The 21,623-nt window shown below is 35.9% G+C and overlaps 1 protein-coding gene across 2 annotated transcripts in view; it reads right to left on the bottom strand.

Moving 5' to 3' along the window:
* LOC123561042 (methionine synthase reductase-like) overlaps window positions 1-21,623 on the bottom strand; it is a 34,226-nt gene that overhangs the window by 4,160 nt on the left and 8,443 nt on the right. For both annotated transcript variants that reach the window (XM_045353194.2, XM_045353193.2), the window contains exons 4-12: window positions 16,323-16,440; window positions 13,801-14,368; window positions 13,240-13,383; window positions 12,625-12,710; window positions 9,942-10,098; window positions 6,972-7,152; window positions 4,928-5,181; window positions 4,124-4,335; window positions 1,222-1,460 (exon numbers count right to left, since the gene is read on the bottom strand). In XM_045353194.2, the coding sequence (XP_045209129.2) occupies window positions 1,222-1,460; window positions 4,124-4,335; window positions 4,928-5,181; window positions 6,972-7,152; window positions 9,942-10,098; window positions 12,625-12,710; window positions 13,240-13,383; window positions 13,801-14,368; window positions 16,323-16,440 (1,959 nt within the window). The remainder of the gene's footprint in view (window positions 1-1,221; window positions 1,461-4,123; window positions 4,336-4,927; window positions 5,182-6,971; window positions 7,153-9,941; window positions 10,099-12,624; window positions 12,711-13,239; window positions 13,384-13,800; window positions 14,369-16,322; window positions 16,441-21,623) is intronic.

Genomic DNA, 21,623 nt, shown 5'->3' with positions numbered 1-21,623 from the left:
GGCCAATAATAAAAAAGTTACTAAAAAAAGCTATTTATAGTAACGTAAAAGGGAAGTAATAAAAAAAAAAATATTGTAAGTGAACACAAGAAGGATCTACCAAATAAATCTGTTGACATAAATGAAATTTCAGATCAGTATCTTCATTAGTTACGAAGATATACCCATTTTAATTTGAAATAAAGGGAGGTAATTTGACATAAAATCAGTCCATAGTTATCTACCCTGATTGTCTCAGTCCAACTAATAACAATAATGAAATTTCAAATAAGTCCTATAAGTACTTACTGATATAAATCCATTTTGATAACAATCAGGGGAGGTAATCAGATATAAAATAACTCTGGAACCTACGATTGGATCTGATTTCTCATGGAATCCAAGATTTATTGTTGTTGAAGATATTTTGGAAGTTTGTATCAAATAGAACCATAAATGAAGTCTCTATATGGCTGCAAAAGTCAAAATAGCTAATTTTGGACCTTTAAGGGGCCATAACTCTGGAACCCATGATGGAATCTGGCCAGTTCAAGAAAGGAAGCAAGATCTTGTGGTGATACAAGTTGTGTGCAAGTTTGGTTAAAATCAAATCATAAATGAAGCTGCTATTGTGCAGACAAGGTCAAAATAGCTAATTTTGGCCCTTTCAGGGGCCATAACTCTGGAACTCATTAGGAAATCTGGCCGGTTCAAGAAAGGAACCGAGATCTTATGGTGACACAAGTTTTGTGCAAGTTTGATTAAATTCAAATCATAAATGAAGCTGCTATTATGCAGACAAGGTCAAAATAGCTAATTCTGGCCCATTCAGGGGCCATAACTCTGGAACCCATAACGGAATCTGGCCGGTTCAAGAAAGGAACCAAGACCTTATGGTGATACAAGTTGTGTGCCAGTTTGGTAAAAATCAAATCATAAATAAAGCTGCTATTGTGCAGACAAGGTCAAAATAGCTAATTTTGGCCCTTTCAGGGGCCATAACTCTGAAACCCATAATGGGATCTGGCCAGTTCAAGAAAGGAACCGTGATCTTATGGTGATACAAGTTGTGTGCAAGTTTGGTTAAAATAAAATCATAAATGAAACCACTATCGTGCAGACAAGAAATTGTTGACGCACGCACGCACGGACGGACTGACGACGGACGACGGACGAAGGGTGATCACAAAAGCTCACCTTGTCACTATGTGACAGGTGAGCTAAAAACAGAAATCTCCAAACCTTTACACTGGGAAAAAATATCTATGAAGGCTTGATTCACATCTTTGGCCATATTTTTGGCATCTCCACACACATACACAATGGCACCTTTCTCCTCAATCAATGACACAATCTCTGCACCATGTGACCTCAGATTGTCCTGCACATAACGCGGGGCATCAGCTGACTGCTCATCACGAGAGAAACTAACCAGTAGATTAGACAGAGTTGCAGTTGAAACATGATGTTCAATCTTTTCTCTGAAATAAAGACAAAGTTGATTGATAAATAAGATTTATAACACAAGATACATATATACTGGGAGCAAGTATTACCCTGGTATTAAAGAACCAAATGAACATATATTTTGAACAAAGGCAGCATTTTTTAATCTGACTGGTAAATTAAAAAAACACTAACATTTTGTGATGTGTGGAGCTAGCCTTCATTGATCTTAGTGGTCTAATTTTTTTCTTAAGCTTTTGAGTATGGGCATTTTAGAGTTATTTTTTGATAACACATTGTTGGATGATTTTTCCTCGAGTTATTGCCCTCTGATTACTTAACAATAGTATACTACAGTACAATTCTTGTCTGGAGTATTTCTCAGGAACTACTGGTTGGAATTTAGTAGGGATGGGAACGAATATTCGAATATTCGAATATTCGGAAATCGGTCGAATATTCGAATATGAAAATCAAATTCGAATATTCGTAAATTATTGTAGATTTTTGTTCAAAACAAAGAAGTATAAAATACACAGAATGGCAACTGGCTGTAATCTCGCGTGAGCTCGTGTCAGAGCGTGATTCGGCGTAATCTTACTAAAAACAAACATCGGCGAGCATGCAGTTACAATTTGTACCTTTAAAACTACATTTAAAATACATGTTAGCTTCTAAAACAAAATTAGTTTAATGAGAAATGGTCTTAAGACACAAAGTACAGGTTTTTTTTGCCATCGAAAGAAGCGTGGTCATACGGTGATAATTATTTTACCGATGAATAATTGCTTTCGCATACAAAATGGCGCGTGGAGAAAGCGCCACTTCCGGTAACGAGATCTCGTTTTTTTGTCACGGGAGGTTTGCGAGATTTGCTCTATATGCCTTTCAAGTTGCCAATCTATTTATTTTATAGCTCTTTGTTCAAAATAAGTATCACTGATTTTGGGCAATATGAGCATGCTAATTCTACAGAATAAAACCATGTCATGTTTGTTTAACGAGTATCAAAAGATGTCCAATTAACAAGAAAATAGCAATGCATAATTGGCAGGGGCCATTGTTACGGATTAACAGTTTGCAACAGGCGTCATTGTGTCAGATGCATGTCAAAAGATGTCCAATTAACAAGAAAATTGCAATACATAATTACCTGGGGTCATCGCTACGGATTAACAGTTTGTATTAGGCGTAAATGTGATATCTTTATATCGTTTGTTCATTTTTATTGGCGCCTGTTTTATGTAACAAGTTGTAGAATTATTTTTTTCGAAAACAATACCAAACTTGTAGATATTGCCGATCTTTTCACAATATTTTGTACGACGTTTCAGACCATCCGCAGAATCGGTTTTCATCCGCAATCGGCCGTATTCGAATTAACTTTTGAAGTACTTTATAATAAAATCAAGATAACATATGACTGATGCATAAGTTCATGTTGAAGGAGGTTTAAGTTTGCCTTACTTGCTTTTTACACGACGATTAAAAATTTTCAAAATGGCGGCGGTAATACAACAGCGCGTCACGTGTTTAAATGGGGCGACCTGCTATTTTTAGATAAAATTGCGACGGTCTAAATTATAATCGTTTTGGTTTTTTGTATTATTTTGAAGCTAAAACACTGAATTAGTTAAATATGTTCATGATTATACTGACAGAATCGTGAAATAAAATGCTAGGATCGGCGGGTTTTGCTAAGTAGGATCGGGTTACCCGAAGCAAACATTTTTTGGCCTTATTACGTACGATGATCCACGCTGTGAACAAATGAATACGTTGTGTATATGCTAATCACTTAATAAGAATTGAAAGCTTCCATTAAAACAAACCGAATATTCGAATATATTCGAATATGGCAAACCGAATATTCGAATAATGATTTCAGTATTCGTTCCCATCCCTAGAATTTAGCCATACTTCATAGGAAGCTTCACTATCAACAGGAGAGGCGCATATCTACTACCTCCTAAAACTTTTATGGTCCTGTGTGTGTGTGTGTTCGGGTTTAATGTCTTTTTCAACAATTTTTCAGTCATATAAACGACGGTGTCTACTTGTAGCAGTGAGCACAATGCCCAACTTTATAGTGCTGCCTCACTGGAATATCATGCCGTAGACACGTGGCATGATACCCCACCCAGTCACATTATACTGACACCGGGCTGACCAGTCCTAGCACTATCCTCTTAATGCTGAGCGCCAAGCGAGGAAGCTACTAGTACCATTTTTTACGTCTTTGGTATGACGCGGCCGGGGATCGAACCCACGACCTCCCGCACTCGAAGCGGACGTTCTACCACTAGGCTACTGAGGCGGTTATTTTATGGTCCTCTACTGACCAGCTATCACTCTATGAAATCTGACAACTGTTGTCCCAAGCATTCTCTAGCTATTACTCAGAAACCAAATGATCTACTAACTAACTGACAGACATATAGACAGTCAGCAAAACAATATATTCCTCCTTCTTTGAAGTGGGCCATAAAAAAAGTAGATGCACTAAACTAGATTTGGAATTATAGAATTTAGTTTGGAGACAGTAATTGCATGCAACATTGCCAATGGTCAATTTCAAAATTGTGTTCAGACACAACCAAACAGAAGCTGACATTTTTTAAACTGGTCTACAAACTCTGTTTCTTACCTTTGAACCAGAAATAGAAAACAACAAATTTAACATTCTACTTCTATTTACCTGAAGATATAGTCCCTGTCTTTATGTCTGCAACCATAGAACAACCAGGTCTCTCCAAACTGTGTTTCTGCTTGTGCTTCCTGTTGGGAGCCCCTGTGGTCCAAGTAACCAATGAATGGAGCAACACCAGTGCCTGGACCAATCAAAATGACTGGCACTGTGACATCATCAGGCAAATGAAAGCTCTGATTCGTCCTTCCAAAGATGGGAATCTGTTAGTACAAAGACTGCGCTATAAATATATGTACATGTACAAGAATAAAGTATTTGCTGTCTAGCAGCTGTGAAAAATTCCTGAAAATTCTACTTACAGTTTACTTACATACCAGTATTCCCCAGAAATAATCTGGAAATATCTTAATTAGCTTCATTTCAGGTTAAACAGATTTGATTGGTATTACAAAACAACTACATTAGGCAACGTGAATGCCGTGATCCAGAAAAATGATTTATAGATATAATCCTCTTTCTTCTGCACTGACAAGGACCTCCGTGGCCGAGTGGTTAAGGTCGCTGACTTCAAATCACTTGCCCCTCATCGATGTGGGCTGGAGCCTCACTCTGGGCATTGGGCGGTGTTTCTACCAAGGTGCCCACTCGTGATGAAATAATGCACTAAGGGGCACCTGGGGTCTTCCTCCACCATCAAAGCTGGAAAGTCGCCATATGACTTATTACTGTGTCAATGCAATGTTAAACGCAACAAAATAAATAAATAAATCTTCTGCACAGACAGTAAATGTAGAAATGACAGCGTCTAAAGATCTCTTGTGAGCATGGGTTTCCATAAGCAAGTAAAATCACCTTAATGTCAGACACTTCCAATTGTTTTATGCCCTGAACAATTTCCTTCTCAGTAGTATCCTGCACCTGCTTATCCCTCTTTGCAGAATGGGACATTCCTTCCAGCCAGCCAGTACACACCCCTTTTCTGAAATAGGTTCTTCCGCATTCAGCCGTAGTCTCAACAACATTGAAGACAAAGGAAATCTTCCCTGGTGAGGTCAAAGGTGAACAGCACACAGAATACGGTCTTGGTTGTAACCTCGGTAAATGTTCTGCAGAAATTAAAAGTCCATTTCATTACAGTAACTTTAAATTGTCTCATGCTGACTCTGGTGACAGCAATTAACTATAAACTTTTATCACATGCCAGATGACGCAGAAATGAAATAAAACCACTATATTTTTTTGTCATACACTAGTGTTAAAACATTTTGAAGCTGACATCAATTCCAGTATAGAAATCTCAAACTGACTTTGTCTGTTTAGCAGATTCAGAAAGAAGAAATTTTGATGTTTCTTAAAAAAAATCTAAACTGTGGTAAAATGAATCTTGCATTTGTGTCTTTCCTCACTGATTTTAATGCTGATTTAATGTGTACTCATGAAATGTTGTTTTTTATGAAACCAAGGACATTGTATGCCAACTAAATTATGAAGTAATCCATCCAATGTTTGTCAATTATTCTAAACTAACTTTTTTTCATGAATTTTAAACTAAAGCCATTATCAACTAGAGCTATCACTAAAGGTGATGAATGTACCCCCCACATGCACTGACACAGTACATTGCAATTTGACGCACACAAGATTGCATAATTATGTGGACTGTATGTATATAGACTGTATATATACAGTATAGTAACAAAAAACAAAGTCCCATAACTATGCAGAATATTTATCTAAAAGAACGTAACATGCACCATGCACAACTAGGGTTGATACTGATCACTTGTGTGAAGTTTCATTAAATTGTGTGCAAGGGTTCGGAAGATTAGGCGCGCACAAGTTTGCATATGCAGACTGTATGTACATAGTATGTGAACAAGAAACAAAGTCTCGTAACTCTGCAATTTTTGTCGTTGAAACAACCTAACATGCCCCATGCACAAGTACTGTTGTTACTGATCACTTGTGTGAAGTTTCATTATATTGTGTCAAGGGGATGAGGAGAGATGGTGCGCACAAGATTGTGTCTATGTATATAGTATAGTAACAAAAAAACAAAGTCCCATAACTCTGCAAATTTTTTTCCCAAAAGAACCTAACATGCCCCATGCACAACTACTGTTGGTCTTGATCACTTGTGTGAAGTTTCATTAAATTGTGTGAAGGGGATGTGGAGAGATGGTGCGCACAAGATTGTGTCTATGTATATAGTATAGTAACAAAAAAAACAAAGTCCCATAACTCTGCAAAATTTTTTCTAAAAGAACCTAACATGCCCCATGCACAACTACTGTTGTTACTGATCACTTGTTTGAAGTTTCATTAAATTGTGTCAAGGGGATGAGGAGAGATGGTGCACACAAGATTGTGTCTACGGACAGACAGACGGACAGACGGACGGACAGACAGACAACCTGAAACCAGTATACCCCCCCTTACAACTTTGTTGTCGGGGGATACAATAACCAACTACAAAATTAAATATCCAATGCAGAACTTTCATGAAAATAGTTTTACATACTAACTTTAAAAGTAGAAAATCCTGATCTAATCAATTTGAATTGTGTGCAATGACTAAATATATAAACTCTTAAATATATAAAATGTGTCTGTACAGCTGCATTCACATGTATAAAAGTCATCTGTTCAAGCACACTTCCAGTTCTTACAGCAGTAGTACACATCTATACTGTACATAGCTACACATGTAGTAGTTAATGTACTTATTTAAACCTAACATACTGTAGTGGTTTTAGACACAAACATGTTAATTTTAGTTTTACAGATACTATGAAGAAATTGTTCATATTTTCAAATATGCATTTGGGTCTACATGTCATATATTTTACTGAATGTTCTGAATAAAAAATACCCAAAATTGCTATATAAGACATACCAATCAGTCTGTCTACGGGAGGTAGACATGAGGAGAAGTTGTTTAGAATGTCAAGGATACTAAGTGATGGCTCTCTAATAAACCTGGCATAGTCCTCATTCCCCTGCTTACTACACAACTCTTGTAATCGTCTCTTTTCTGCATCATCACTCGTGTACTCTACCAATACTCTAAGCAGTGCCTGAAAAAAATTTACTTATGATTCAAATTCAGATAATTGCCGGTTTGGCAAAAAAATGAATGGAATATTACAATTTTGACTTGTCTCTCAGGATAAGATTTTATGTGACTACTTTTCAATACACTCCAAGAACTACTTTTTGCATCATTTATGAATGACCTATAAATGAAAAGCCTGAAATCTGTTTTTCATTTATTTTACACAAATATGGAAACGCTCTTGCATAACAGTACTGCTATAATTAGCTTTCTACCATATACATCCAAAGCTAAGTCAGTTGTAAACAAATAAATGCAGTTAAGAATATTATATCTTGCAAGTAAGTTTCTAACAAGAGCACCGCCTTGCGGGTGCAGATGCTCATCTAATTTTTTTGTTTCTGTATAATAGAAATATTGTCTTACTCATGATTTTCTAAGTCCAAAAGGGGCCATAATTCTTGCAAAAGGCAATGTAGAGTTACGGTACTTGCTGTTCAGAGTCAGCTTTTAATGGCAAATAACTGCACAAGAACAAGTGTTGCAAGTTTTAAAGCAGTAACGGCGAAAAACTGACCTAAACACAAAACTTAACCAAGAAATCTTACATTTTCTAAGTCCAAAAGGGGACATAATTCTTGGAAAAAGCAGGATGGAGTTATGTTTCTTGCTGTACTCAGTCAGCCTTTGATGATGAACAAGTCTTGCAAGTTTTAAAGCAACAGCTTTGATACTTTAGGAGAAAAGCTGACCTAAACACAAAACTTGTCCAAGAAATCTGATTTTCTAAGCCCAAAAGGGGACATAATTCTTGCAAAAAGCAGGATGGAGTTATGAGTCTTGCTGTACAGAGTCAGCTATTGATGGTGAACAAGTGTTGCAAGTTTTAAAGCAACAGCTTTGATAGTTTAGGAGAAAAGCTGACCTAAACATAAAACTTAACCATGCTATGCCAATGCCGAACAAGTGATGACAATAACTAAAATCTTTTTTTTTCTTCAAAATATCAGATGAGCTAACAAGAGCTGTCTGTTGACAGCACGCTCGACTATTCGAAGAATTGATGGAAGTATTGGGTCAAAATATAACCAGAGATTTTCAGATGAAAGAAAAAGAATGGATAAGACAAGCAATGTACCTGCATTTGTGGATTTGGATAAGTCTTAAAGTTTCAAGACTTTATCTAATATTGTACTAAAGTAACATCAAGAAAGCGAAGATATATATAAAGGTATAATGGGCCCAGCCCCTGCACATACTTTATATCAATGCTGGACAATTTTTATGTGAACTTACAGTAAGATATAAGCAATAGTAGCAAAGATACAGAAAAGCAAAGGTTGCCAAAAAACTTTAACCTTAAAAATAACCCAAGTAAAACACCTTGGTAACCTTGACCTTAGGTATAATGGGCTCAACCCCTGCACTTACTTTGTTTGTATGCTGGACAATGTTTATGTGAAGTTAAAGTAAGATATAAGCAATAGTAGCAAAGATATGACAGAAAAACAAAGGTTGCCGACAAACTTTAACCTTAAAAATAACCAAAGTATAACACCTTAGTGACCTTGACCTTGGGTATAATGGGCCCAGCCCCTTCACATACTTTGTTTGTATGCTGGACAATGTTTATGTGAACTTACAGTAAGATATAAGCAATAGTAACAAAGATATGACAGAAAAACAAAGGTTGCCGAAAAACTTTTAACCTTACAAATAACCTAAGTATAACACCTTAGTGACCTTGACCTTATGTATAATGGGCCCAGCCCCAGCACATATTTTGTTTGTATGCTGGACAATGTTTATGTGAAGTTACAGTAAGATATATGCAATAGTAACAAAGATATGACAGAAAAACAAAGGTTGCTGAAAAACTTTAACCAAGAAAGGTCATGCCATTGCCGACGCTGGGGCGAGTAGTATAGCCCCCTATCCTCCGAATAGTGGAGCTAAAAACTGATGTCAGAGTTATGTACCTTGTGTCACATGATGTTGGTGATAAGGTGGAACATTTATTTTAAGTTTGAATCAAATCCATTTAGTAATAACTGAGATACAGATTTCAGGACGGGACGTGACGCGACAAAACTGACTCCTATATAGCGCCCCCCCACCCACAAACATGTTTGGTGGGGGTATAAAAACTAAACCAAGGTGTGATGCCAATGCTGACGCCGACATGAGTAGGATAGCTCCATTTATTCTTCGAATAGTAAAGCTAATAAAAATCAAATACACAAGAGCTGTCTGTAAGACAGCCAATGCTCGACTATTTGAATTGTTGTCCCAGAAACACGAATATTACCCTAAATGTTAAAATATCTATAGAGTTTCAATCCAATATCTGCATTGGTTTTGGAGATAGTAACTTGCATGCAGAACTTTAACAAGAAGTTTTTAAGTTTAAAAAAGGGGGATAAATTGGACAAAACACAAGTCAGAGCTATAGAACTTGATTCTATCACCTAGTATTATAACTCTGAGAACACAATGTGAAATTTCAATTCAATATCTGCATTAGTTTTGGAGATAGTAACTTGCATGCAAAACTTGATTCTCTATGTCCTGGCCAAAATACATGTCAGAGTTATGGGACTTGACCCAGTGAGGTTGGTAATTGACCTAGAAAAAGAAAAAATAAGTTTCAATGTTATATGCCTTTAAATGATAGCCATATGTACTTGCATGCAAAACTTTAACAAAGGTGTGATGCTGACGCCGACACCAGGATGAGTAGAATAGCTACACTGTTCTTTGAATTGTCAAGCTAAGAAATGTGAAAATGTGAATAAAATATGAAATTTATACCTTTTTAGGTGGTTCCCTGATGTCTACACATGTTGTAAAGATATGCCTTAATGTACTAACTTCTGATACAAACTTTGGTATGCTTGCATTTCGTTTCTTTGTAATCTCTATAACCAAGATCTTCAAGCATGAGTCAATTTGTTCTAAGACACCCAGTCTGTAAAACAAAACAGGACTGTATATAAATTTCAACTAAAAAGTTTGCCTAAAATTAAAATAAGATAATTTTTACATGTGAGAAAAAGAATGCAGCCTGCACCTGTGAATATCAAATATAGCAAATTTTCTTCAATGTCTGTAAGCTGTAGTTCTTTCACAAATTTCTACTGTTTGCTAAAGTTGCAAACAACTGTGAATATTTAAGAAGTTTTAAAGACATGCTTAAATAATGTAGAGTGACAAAATCTGTGCAAAAGCACTGAATTATCTCATAATCTTCAAGAACAATTTTAATTACTGTTTGTTTGCCGAGTTTTAAGTCAGACTCGGACTGACACATTTGTACATTGAATATTTTCAGCTTTAATGCAGGAGGAAGACATTTGGTTACTGGACAATATTTATGGTAGAAGTAGGCACTTGGGTAGAACAAGCCAGCTGGATGGCTTTCTTACATGAAAGTTGACAACTAAAGCAAGATCTTGAACACAAAGAGATGACAGGCAAGTGATTCAATGTCAGTGTCCTTTACCACTCAGAAACCCCATGTCCAAAGCCAAGGGCTACTAAAAATTTTTGAGCAAGCTCGCCTGACTATTGTGACTATTAATTATAAAATCAATAATCTAGTCTTCATGAAGGCCAAATAACAGCATAGATTATTATACCTTTTAATAATCCCTTTGTTCATCAGGTGATACATGACAAAGGCATAATTTACCACCTAATGCCAGAAAATCCCTGTTGTAACTTTTACACAGAAGCAAGGAGATTTAAGGCTGATCCAGTAGCATTAAAAATCACAGTGTTTAAAACAACAAGTAAACCAGTCTTTAAGTTATTGTCATTCCCATGCCACTGTCAAATTGTACTTTTGCTTTAACTCACAGGAAGTCTTTGTGAATAACCTTTTTGGATCATAGACACTTGATTATGAGGTAGGTTAGTACCGACTCCGAGTTTCAGCTTTCAAAATTTTAAAATCGACTGTTACTAATTTAAAACTGGTCCACAAATTTGAATCACACACTAGAAACTATTTTGTACAAACATAAATTTGGAGAATGTAAACAGATGTCCTACATTTAGTTTATTCTATCTGCTAATGAAAAATATTAAGAATCAATCAGTATTATTTATTGATTTTAAATGAATTTCTAAGAGTTTTTTTTCAATGACCTATAAAGAGAGAAGTCCCCATTTAACATTTTTTTTCTCAAGTCCAAATGAAATGTCAGGAGGAAAAAGAGAAATGATTATTGTTATTCTAGAGAGTAAAATCTTTTACTTCTTCAGAGCTAAAATTAAGAAACCATATATTACTTTAAGTCTTCCATCTTTAAGAAGTACACATATCTTTTTAGCTTATATAAATGACCTCCCACAATATAATATTAATTCCAAAGTCCGCCTGTTTGAAGATGATACAGCAGTCTATCTCACATTTATCTGCAAATGAATCATTTACCCTCCAAAATGACCTCAAAATGTTAGAAGAGTAGGAGTTGAAGTGGGATATGGAATTTAACCCCTCTAAATGTCAAACTATCCACGTCACAAGAAGGAAACATCCTATTCCTACCTAGTACTACCTCCATGGAGTCTTACTCGAATCACTCACCTTGGCCAAATACCTTGGCATGGATATATCAAATAATCTTTCATGGTATGCCCACATCAATAGGTCAACAAAGAAAGCAAATCAAACGTTAGGGTTTCTGCACAGAAACAGCAAGGTCAAATCTGAACCCATCAAGTCCATGGCTTACCTGACGCTCGTTAGACCCAAGCTGGAATATGGCTCCGAAGACTGAAGTGTGGTCACCCTATACCCAAACCCTCATAGACCAGATAGAGGCTGTCCCCGAGACGGGCAGCTCACGGGCAGCTGACTACTGTAAAACCTCCACTGTCACAGACATGTTACAATCCCTCAAACTTCGTCGCCTTGATCTCAGACGTATTTATAAGCAGACTTTTCCTTATGTACAAAGTCCACCATGAATTAGTTGCCATCCCCAAAGAAGGCTTCTCAGTTCCTTTCACTCGCCCAACACATCACTTCCATTCCCTCAGTTACAAAATATTCATGGCAACTACAGATTACTTAAAATATTCTTTCTTCCCCAGAACAGTGTATCACTGGAATTATCTCCCTCGTGCTGTTGTCCACCTACCAACCCCTGAGCAGTTCAATGCAGCTGTATACTGTATTGATCATGTATCACCTTCAACTGCCTGATAGCTGTAAAACATTTACTTTTAACCAAGCCATTTTCCCTTGCTTTTTAACTATCTTTTTATACAGTTCAGTCTTTTAATATTCTTTGTGGTGTGACGTGCCAAATGTCTACGTCCTCATGAGGGGTTTGACATAAACGGGAGAGAGAGAGAGAGGGAGAGAGAGAGAGATGCACTAAGCAAACCAAAATAATTGTTACCAGACAAAATTATTGGTGGTCATTAGGCCCATTAGAGGCCACCAATAAACATGCAGATTCCTGAAACCCTGATATGTGTTTACCTGTCTAAAAGTGTTTCCACTTCATTAGTATCATTAGGACAGATGATGGAGATTGCATCACCTGGCTGGTAATTGATGCCACTTCCCTGAAACAAAAAAATAATATGCATACATGTCACAACAACAAATTCATATTTAATATGGAGTTTTCAAACTCCTTCATGTTTACTGGAGGTTGTTGTAAACACCTTGTTTGTTCTACACTGCAAAAAGATAATCTTCAAAATTCTACTTACAACTTCCTTCAAACTTTTGCAATTTAGCATAAGTTTCAAAAGAAAGAAATCAAGAACAAAAAATGGTTGACTGGACACAGGTGTCAACACAAAATAACAGTCTGTCCAGTCCAGACTTCTTACAGAGAGAAATTCTCATGAAATATGTAACAGCTCACTTCACAAAGTCCTTTCTCTATGTACACATACACACCATGTATAATACTCTCTGAAAGTTTAACTATTTCTCCAAAATAATGAAAACTAAGTTGTCACAAAAGATTTTCATGGAGAACACAAGACAGACAAGGGAAAAATCTATATCCACAAGATCAGTTTTGGAGACACAATTTTTTCCCCATCAAATTCTCTAGTAACTTAGCTATTAAGAAATACTTACTGTTATATCCAGTTCTACAAAAATGGCTTTCTTCACAGCAGTGTCTGATGTGAGAGTTTTAATGTCTGAAACAGTTGCCATGGTTACAGGAGTTGCGGCTGATGGGAAATCATAATCGTTTTGTCTTGGGAGATCACATACATCCTGTGGATAAATGGTATATTTACAAAAAAGTCATTCAAGGATTGAAACACAGGTTCACCCTGGTTACGTTACTACATTTTCTAATTTATATTCAAAATATTCAAAATTTTAACAATAAATACATTTAAATCAGACAAGCAGTGTCTGGATCAGACTGAAAGTCACATAACCCTAGAAAAAAACTTTTAAATATTCTTATAATATTTAGTCCATATTAAATAAATGATATGGAAATTAACTGGTGCTTCTTAAAAGTACCATAAATGTTAAACTATCATTATCATCAACATGGTTCCTACATTATACGTATTTTCTACAAAAATAACAATGCAAGAACATTTCCGCCTTTGTTTTTCAAAAAAACACATCTTGCGTGTTGATTTTTAAATGGTCAATATCAATTATAAATGTACTTACTATACTTTGCTCTTGATTATACTCAATCTTGAGGAATGGGGGAGGCAATAATGGCACTGTCAAAGTACTCTCTGATAATGGAGGTAGAGATACTTTTACACTAGCTTCTGTTTTTTCCTCCATCGAAGATTCATTGCTTTTATTATCTTTTGTTCCATTTAAAGTCTTTACTAGAAGATCTGTATGCTTTTCACTAGAACTAGTCTGTTCCAAATGTGATGATGAATTATTGCAATCTGATTGGTTGATATCACAGACTGGTACTGATGACTCAGCAGAATTTGAATTATTTAAATTGTTCTGATTATTGCCATTAGTCAAATCTTTAGTCAACACTGGGATAGTATTACTTATAGAATGAACAGACTGTGTATCAGCTGATCGAGATTTGTTCCCATTTTCTATCACAGTGGAACCATTCAACCTAGAATCACCATTTATCATTTCTTTATTTTCAGTCATTATGGCATCTGCATCACCACCACCATGTTCAGCCCCTGGTAGTTTGAGAAACCTTTTCAGTGCTGACCATAGTCCATCTAGCCATGGCTCCACAGCTACCTCTAAACTGAAATGAAAAAAACTCTCAATTTACACGGCTGAAAGCCTGAAATAAAAACAAGAGGACCATGATGGTCCTGAATCGCTCACCTATCCCCACATGACCCAGTGTTGAACTGAGTATGACGTCATTATTTCTATTATTTGACATAGTGACCTAGTTTTTGAGCACATGTGACCTAGATATCATCAAGATAAAAAATTCTGACCAATTTTCATGAAGATCCATTGAAAAATATGGCCTCTAGAGAGGTCACAAGGTTTTTCTATTATTTGGCCTAATGGCCTAGTTTTTGAAGGCACGTGACCCACTTTTAAACTTGACCTAGATATCATCAAGGTGAACATTCTCACCAATTTTCATGAAGATCTCGTGAAAAATATGGCCTCTAGAGAGGTCACAAGGTTTTTCTATTTTTCGACCTACTGACCTAGTTTTTGACCGCACATGACCCAGTTACAAACCTGACCTAGATATCATCAAGCTGAAGATTCTCATCAATTTTCATGAAGATCCATTGAGAAATATGGCCTCTAGAGAGGTCACAAGGTTTTTTCTATTTTTAGACCTACTGACCTAGTTTTTAACCCCACATGACCCAGTTTCAAACTTGACTTAGATATCATCAATGTGAACATTCTGACCGATAATCATGAAGATCTCATGAAAAATATGGCCTCTAGAGAGGTCACAAGGTTTTTCTATTTTTAGATCTACTGACCTAGTTTTTAACCCCACGTGACCCAGTTTCGAAGCTGACCTAGATATCTTCAAGGTAAACACTCTGACCAATTTTCATGAAGATCCATTGAAAAATATCGCCTCTAGAGAGGTCACAAGGTTTTCCTATTTTTAGACCTACTGACCTAGTTTTTGACCGCACGTGACCCAGTTTCAAACTTGACCTAGATATCATCAAGGTGAACATTCTGACCAATAGTCATGAAGATCCATTGAGAAATATGGCCTCTAGAGAGGTCACAAGGTTTTTCTATTTTTAGATCTACTGACCTAGTTTTTGACCCCACATGACCCAGTTTCGAACTTGACCTAGATATCATCAAGGTGAACATTCTGACCAATAGTCATGAAGATCTCATGAAAAATATGGCCTCTAGAGAGGTCACAAGGTTTTTCTATTTTTAGATCTACTGACCTAGTTTTTAACCCCACGTGACCCAGTTTCGAACTTGACCTAGATACCATCAAGGTGAACATTCTGACCAAGTTTCATGAAGATCTTTTGAAATATATGGCCTCTAGAGAGGTCACAAGGTTTTTCTATTTTTAGACCTACTGACCTAGTTTTTGATGGCACGTGACCCAGTTTCGAACTTGACCTAGATATCATCAAGATGAACATTCTGACCAACTTTCATAAAGATCCCATGAAAAATGTGACCTCTAGAGTGGTCACAAGCAAAAGTTTACGGACGGACGCACGGACGACGGACACCGCGCGATCACAAAAGCTCACCTTGTCACTTTGTGACAGGTGAGCTAAAAACAAAAACTTTTTATAGTTATGGTAATAACATAATTTTGAACATAATGCAAAGAAATTGTCAAATGTCATATTTCTGTCTAATTAGAAATGATTTATATTCACATTAAAAAACTAGTCAAGTGTGGTAATTTTAGGAGCATCAGTAGGATGTCAAAACTTGTCAAAAATGAAACATTTTTGTAATGAAACACATTGTCAGTAATCATGTTATGGACCTGTATTCATGACTTATAGATGCCATGGTTAATCTGCACAGAACTACTTTAGTATCTTACAAAAACATGGATCATTTTAATGAAATAATGCTAAATGCTTACTACATACAACAGGACAGGAATACCTTTACATCTTTATGAGATGAGCTAAACTGTGTTACCTAGTTTTGAAAATATACATGACAGTTCGTGTATGGATTTATACATCATACACAAGGAAATATTTAAATAAGTTTACCCAACAGCATCATCAGCCCAGCCGCTGTCATAGAATCTTTTAGCTCCAAGATCTTGTAATCTCTTGTCCAAAGATTTACCACAGTTACAGAAATTTGTGTAGTTAGAATCACCCAGGCCTATGAAATCGAAGAATGGTTAATTTTGTTTAAATAGGCTCAATAAATAGAAAACAACTTCAAGTACTTGAAGCACATAATAATACATGTAGTAAGTATATGTCTACAAGAACCCCAACACAACACTACATGTTAAAACACAAGCTATCTAATGACAGTGTGCTTGATTATTTGTAACCTTTCCATCTAATACCAGCTTACATACAAAAGCTTTAGAAAAATTTCTTGGTAGAAAATGGGCATAATTTTGCTAAAATGATAAAATAAAAGCAAGTCTATGACCGAGTATGGGTTACTTAACTTGCCTCAAGGTGCCAGTCATTTGTAAAGTATGATAGCAATTGGCAAGTTGATTTTGAGAAACATGCTTAAATGCAAAACTTAAAAAAAATTCTGAGTTAAACAAGAGCTGTCAGAGGACAGCAACGCTCGACTATTCAACAGCCTTGTCAACTGAATGAATACAAAAGTCGAAAAAGGGGCATGATTTTGTAAAAATCGGAAAAGAGTTATGGAACCTTTACAGTGCTAATCAGCTCATGACAGTGAACAAGTATGTGAAGTTTCAATCCTTTCCAATTAGTGGATACTTAAATACCAGCTTACATACAAAAACTTAACCAAAATCTGCTAAGTCAGAAAAAGGGAAATAAGTTTGACAAAATGCAAAGCAGAGTTATGAGTCCTGCATAGTTCATGTAAAATCAAGACAGTGGACAAGTGTGTGAAGTTTTAATCCATTGCCATTAGTGGGTACTGAGATACCAGCTTACATACAAAACCTTAGCCAAAAATTTCTAAGTTGAAAAAGGGGCATAATTTTGTAAAAAAAGCAAAATAAAGTTATGGAACCTAAGCAATGTAGGTCAGTTTATGACAGTGCATAAGTGTGTGAAGTTTCAATCCATTCCCACAAGTGGTTACTGAGATACCAGCTTACATACAAAACCTTTACCAAGAATTTCTTAGTCGAAAAAGGTGCATAATTTTGTAAAAAAGCAAAATAGAGTTATGGAACCTTTATGGAACCTAAGCAATATAGGTCAGTTTATGACATTGCATAAGTGTGTAAAGTTTCAATCCATTCCCACAAGTGGTTACTGAGATACCAGCTTACATACAAAACCTTAACCAAATCGGGACGCCGACGCGGACGCCGATGCATGAGTGAGTCCAATAGCTCTATTCTTTGAATAGTCGAGCTAAAAAAGGCATCAATTTGATAAAATGAAAGCTAGAGCTATGCTACATGTCCACTGAGGTCAACTCATAATGCCAAAGATATGTGTGAAGTTTGAAAGCATTTGACCAAAATTAACAGTCTTTTAGAAACCTGCTGTCAAGCAAAACTTCAACCTGAAATTCTTAGTTAAAAGGGGAATAATTTTAACTTTTTATATGCTAAAGCTATGTTATTTGTCCCATTAGGTCAACTCATAATGCCAAAGACATGTGTGAAGTTTGAAGGACAAGTAGTTTTTAGACACCTGATTATAGATAACCTGAAATTCTAAATTGAAAAGTGGTATAATTACGACAAAATATGAGCTAGAGTTATGTAACTTGTCCTGTGAGGTCATCTCATGATGATGAATGTATGTCTGAAGTTTGAAAGCATTGGGCCAAGTAAGACAGCCAGTGCTCAAATATTCAAATCGTTGTCACAGAAGCAGGAATATTCATCTAATGTTAAAATATCAATAGAGTTTCAACAAAAACTTTAACCAGAAATTTTCTAAGTTGAAAAAAGGGGGGCATAATTTGCCCAAAATACAAGTCAGAGTTATGGGACTTGATGCAATCAACTACCAGTAGTTTTATAACCCCAAAGACACATCGTACGTCGCACGCTATTTTACACATAGGCGATTTCGAGATACATGTTGATGTGTATGCAGCTATTTAAATTATTAGTAACTGATGTCCGTGTATGTTTTTACTACAGTGATTAAAAAATTTAAATTACAATTTTCCCTGTTTAATTTTTAGAGTATTTATAATCGTAAATACATAAACAAGAGGACCATGATGGTCCTGAATCGCTCACCTATCCCCACATGACCCAGTGTTGAACTGAGTATGACGTCATTATTTCTATTATTTGACATAGTGACCTAGTTTTTGAGCACATGTGACCTAGATATCATCAAGATAAAAAATTCTGACCAATTTTCATGAAGATCCATTGAAAAATATGGCCTCTAGAGAGGTCACAAGGTTTTTCTATTATCTGACCTAATGGCCTAGTTTTTGAAGGCACGTGACCCACTTTTAAACTTGACCTAGATATCATCAAGGTGAACATTCTCACCAATTTTCATGAAGATCTCGTGAAAAATATGGCCTCTAGAGAGGTCACAAGGTTTTTCTATTTTTCGACCTACTGACCTAGTCTTTGACCGCACATGACCCAGTTACAAACCTGACCTAGATATAGTAGATATCATCAAGCTAAACATTCTCACCAATTTTCATGAAGATCCGTTGAGAAATATGGCCTCTAGAGAGGTCACAAGGTTTTTTCTATTTTTAGACCTACTGACCTAGTTTTTAACCCCACGTGACCCAGTTTCGAACTTGACTTAGATATCATCAAGGTGAACATTCTGACCAATAATCACAAAGATCTCATGAAAAATATGGCCTCTAGAGAGGTCACAAGGTTTTTCTATTTTTAGATCTACTGACCTAGTTTTTAACCCCACGTGACCCAGTTTCGAACTTGACCTAGATATCTTCAAGGTAAACACTCTGACCAATTTTCATGAAGATCCATTAAAAAATATCGCCTCTAGAGAGGTCACAAGGTTTTCCTATTTTTAGACCTACTGACCTAGTTTTTGACCGCAGGTGACCCAGTTTCGAACTTGGCCTAGATATCATCAAGGTGAACATTCTGACCAATTTTCATGAAGATCCATTGAAAAATATGGCCTCTAGAGAGGTCACAAGGTTTTCCTATTTTTAGACCTACTGACCTAGTTTTTGACCGCACATGACCCAGTTTCGAACTTGACCTAGATATCATCAAGGTGAACATTCTGACCCAATTTTCATGAAGATCCATTGAGAAATATGGCCATTAGAGAGGTCACAAGGTTTTTCTATTTTTAGACCTACTGACCTAGTTTTTGACCCCACATGACCCAGAGTTGAACTTGACCTAGATATCATCAAGGTGAACATTCTGACCAATATTCATGAAGATCTCATGAAAAATATGGCCTCTAGAGAGGTCACAAGGTTTTTCTATTTTTAGACCTACTGACCTAGTTTTTAACCCAACGTGACCCAGTTTCGAACTTGGCCTAGATATCATCAAGATGAACATTCTGACCAATTTTCATGAAGATCCATTGAGAAATATGGCCTCTAGAGAGGTCACAAGGCTTTTCTATTTTTAGACCTAATGACCTAGTTTTTGACCCTACGTGACCCAGTTTCGAACTTGATCTAGATATCATCAAGGTAAACATTCTGACCAATATTCATGAAGATCTCATGAAAAATATGGCCTCTAGAGAGGTCACAAGGTTTTTCTATTTTTAGACCTACTGACCTAGTTTTTGAACCCACGTGACCCAGTTTCGAACTTGACCTAGATATCATCAAGGTGAACATTCTGACCAATTTTCATGAAGATCTTATGAAATATATGGCCTCTAGAGAGGTCACAAGGTTTTTCTATTTTTAGACCTACTGACCTAGTTTTTGAAGGCACGTGACCCAGTTTCGAACTTGACCTAGATATCATCAAGATGAACATTCTGACCAACTTTCATAAAGATCCCATGAAAAATGTGACCTCTAGAGCGGTCACAAGCAAAAGTTTACGGACGCACGGACGGACGCACGGACGGACGACGGACGACGGACACCGCGCGATCACAAAAGCTCACCTTGTCACTTTGTGACAGGTGAGCTAAAAATCGAATTATCATCAACAAAAATGACGAAAAATGTAACGTTATGCGTAACAAGATGTTAGTACGGCAGTCGGTTTTTTGACGATAAATCTGTCAATTTTAAAGATATCTGGACAAAATAACCAGCAGACGACATTGAATTTTGCCGCGCATCATTCAATGCGTTTATTTCACGTCATTTCCATATTAATTTGCTTTAACAAAACCTTGACTGCTTTTCCTACAAGCGTTACGCTCGTCATCCTGGTGCGTATTTATTCAATTCTACTGTAATAATTTATCGGAAAAATACCAAAACTAATACTATCATAAAATGCATACATTAACAATTATGTACATGTTTAAACCAATATCATTAATAAGTATTAAACGACTACGGTATATTTTAAAAAAATTACTTTACTGAAAAATGTTACGTCAAAACGTCCATTTCAAAAGTGAGTTTCCCCATTTTATGCGAGGTATTATTGAAAGTTGGCATTGATCTTTATAGATGGCTAAAAGTGCATTGTATGAACTTTCTAAAGATATCTGACTTATCTTGTTAGTATAAAACTTTCATGAACCATCATTATGTGAAAAAACTACATCGTTTACAATAAAGCTGCAAATATTAGATTGCATAACGTTACGTCGTATAATTTCACTTTGCTGTACATAAAAACGTAACGTTTTTGATAATTTTATTATTCGATTTCCATTAAATAACTTTAAAGTATTTGGTTCATTTTACAAATTTGTGACGCATACTATAGATCTTTATAATCTTTCTTCTATATTTTCAGTATCTTCGAAATAATCTATTCTGAACATTGTGCCTAGAAGTAAACTTAAAAATATGAACGTCTCATCTATGATAATTTGAACAAATCACTTTTACATTTAAATCTAAGGTCCAGTCCAAAAAATGAAAATAAAATAATGTTCTGTAAGAAAATTGTACTGGACCTATAAAGAAAGAGAAAATTGCATGGCAAGCATCATTTTATTTGATGTGCCACGAAAATGGAAGTATTTTTAAATTACTTTCTCAACGAATTTATATTACATATTCCTACAGACCTACCATCTATGAACTAATCAAATGTTCTGTTTCCCGTTAAGTTTTTCATAAAAACCAGTGTTGTAAGTGGTAATATACAGGTCTATATGAATGCATTACATTCGAGGAATTGTAATACCGTGATAAAATTAAGGCGATCAGTGAGCCTACGAAGTTTAAATAAATAAAAGTAATACTTTTTATCTACACTTAAA

This window comes from Mercenaria mercenaria, chromosome 10 (assembly GCF_021730395.1).
Source record: "Mercenaria mercenaria strain notata chromosome 10, MADL_Memer_1, whole genome shotgun sequence".
NCBI classification, from domain to species: domain Eukaryota; kingdom Metazoa; phylum Mollusca; class Bivalvia; order Venerida; family Veneridae; genus Mercenaria; species Mercenaria mercenaria.
Note: the sequence above shows the minus strand (reverse complement) of the source record. Positions and strands in the feature narration are given on the sequence as shown.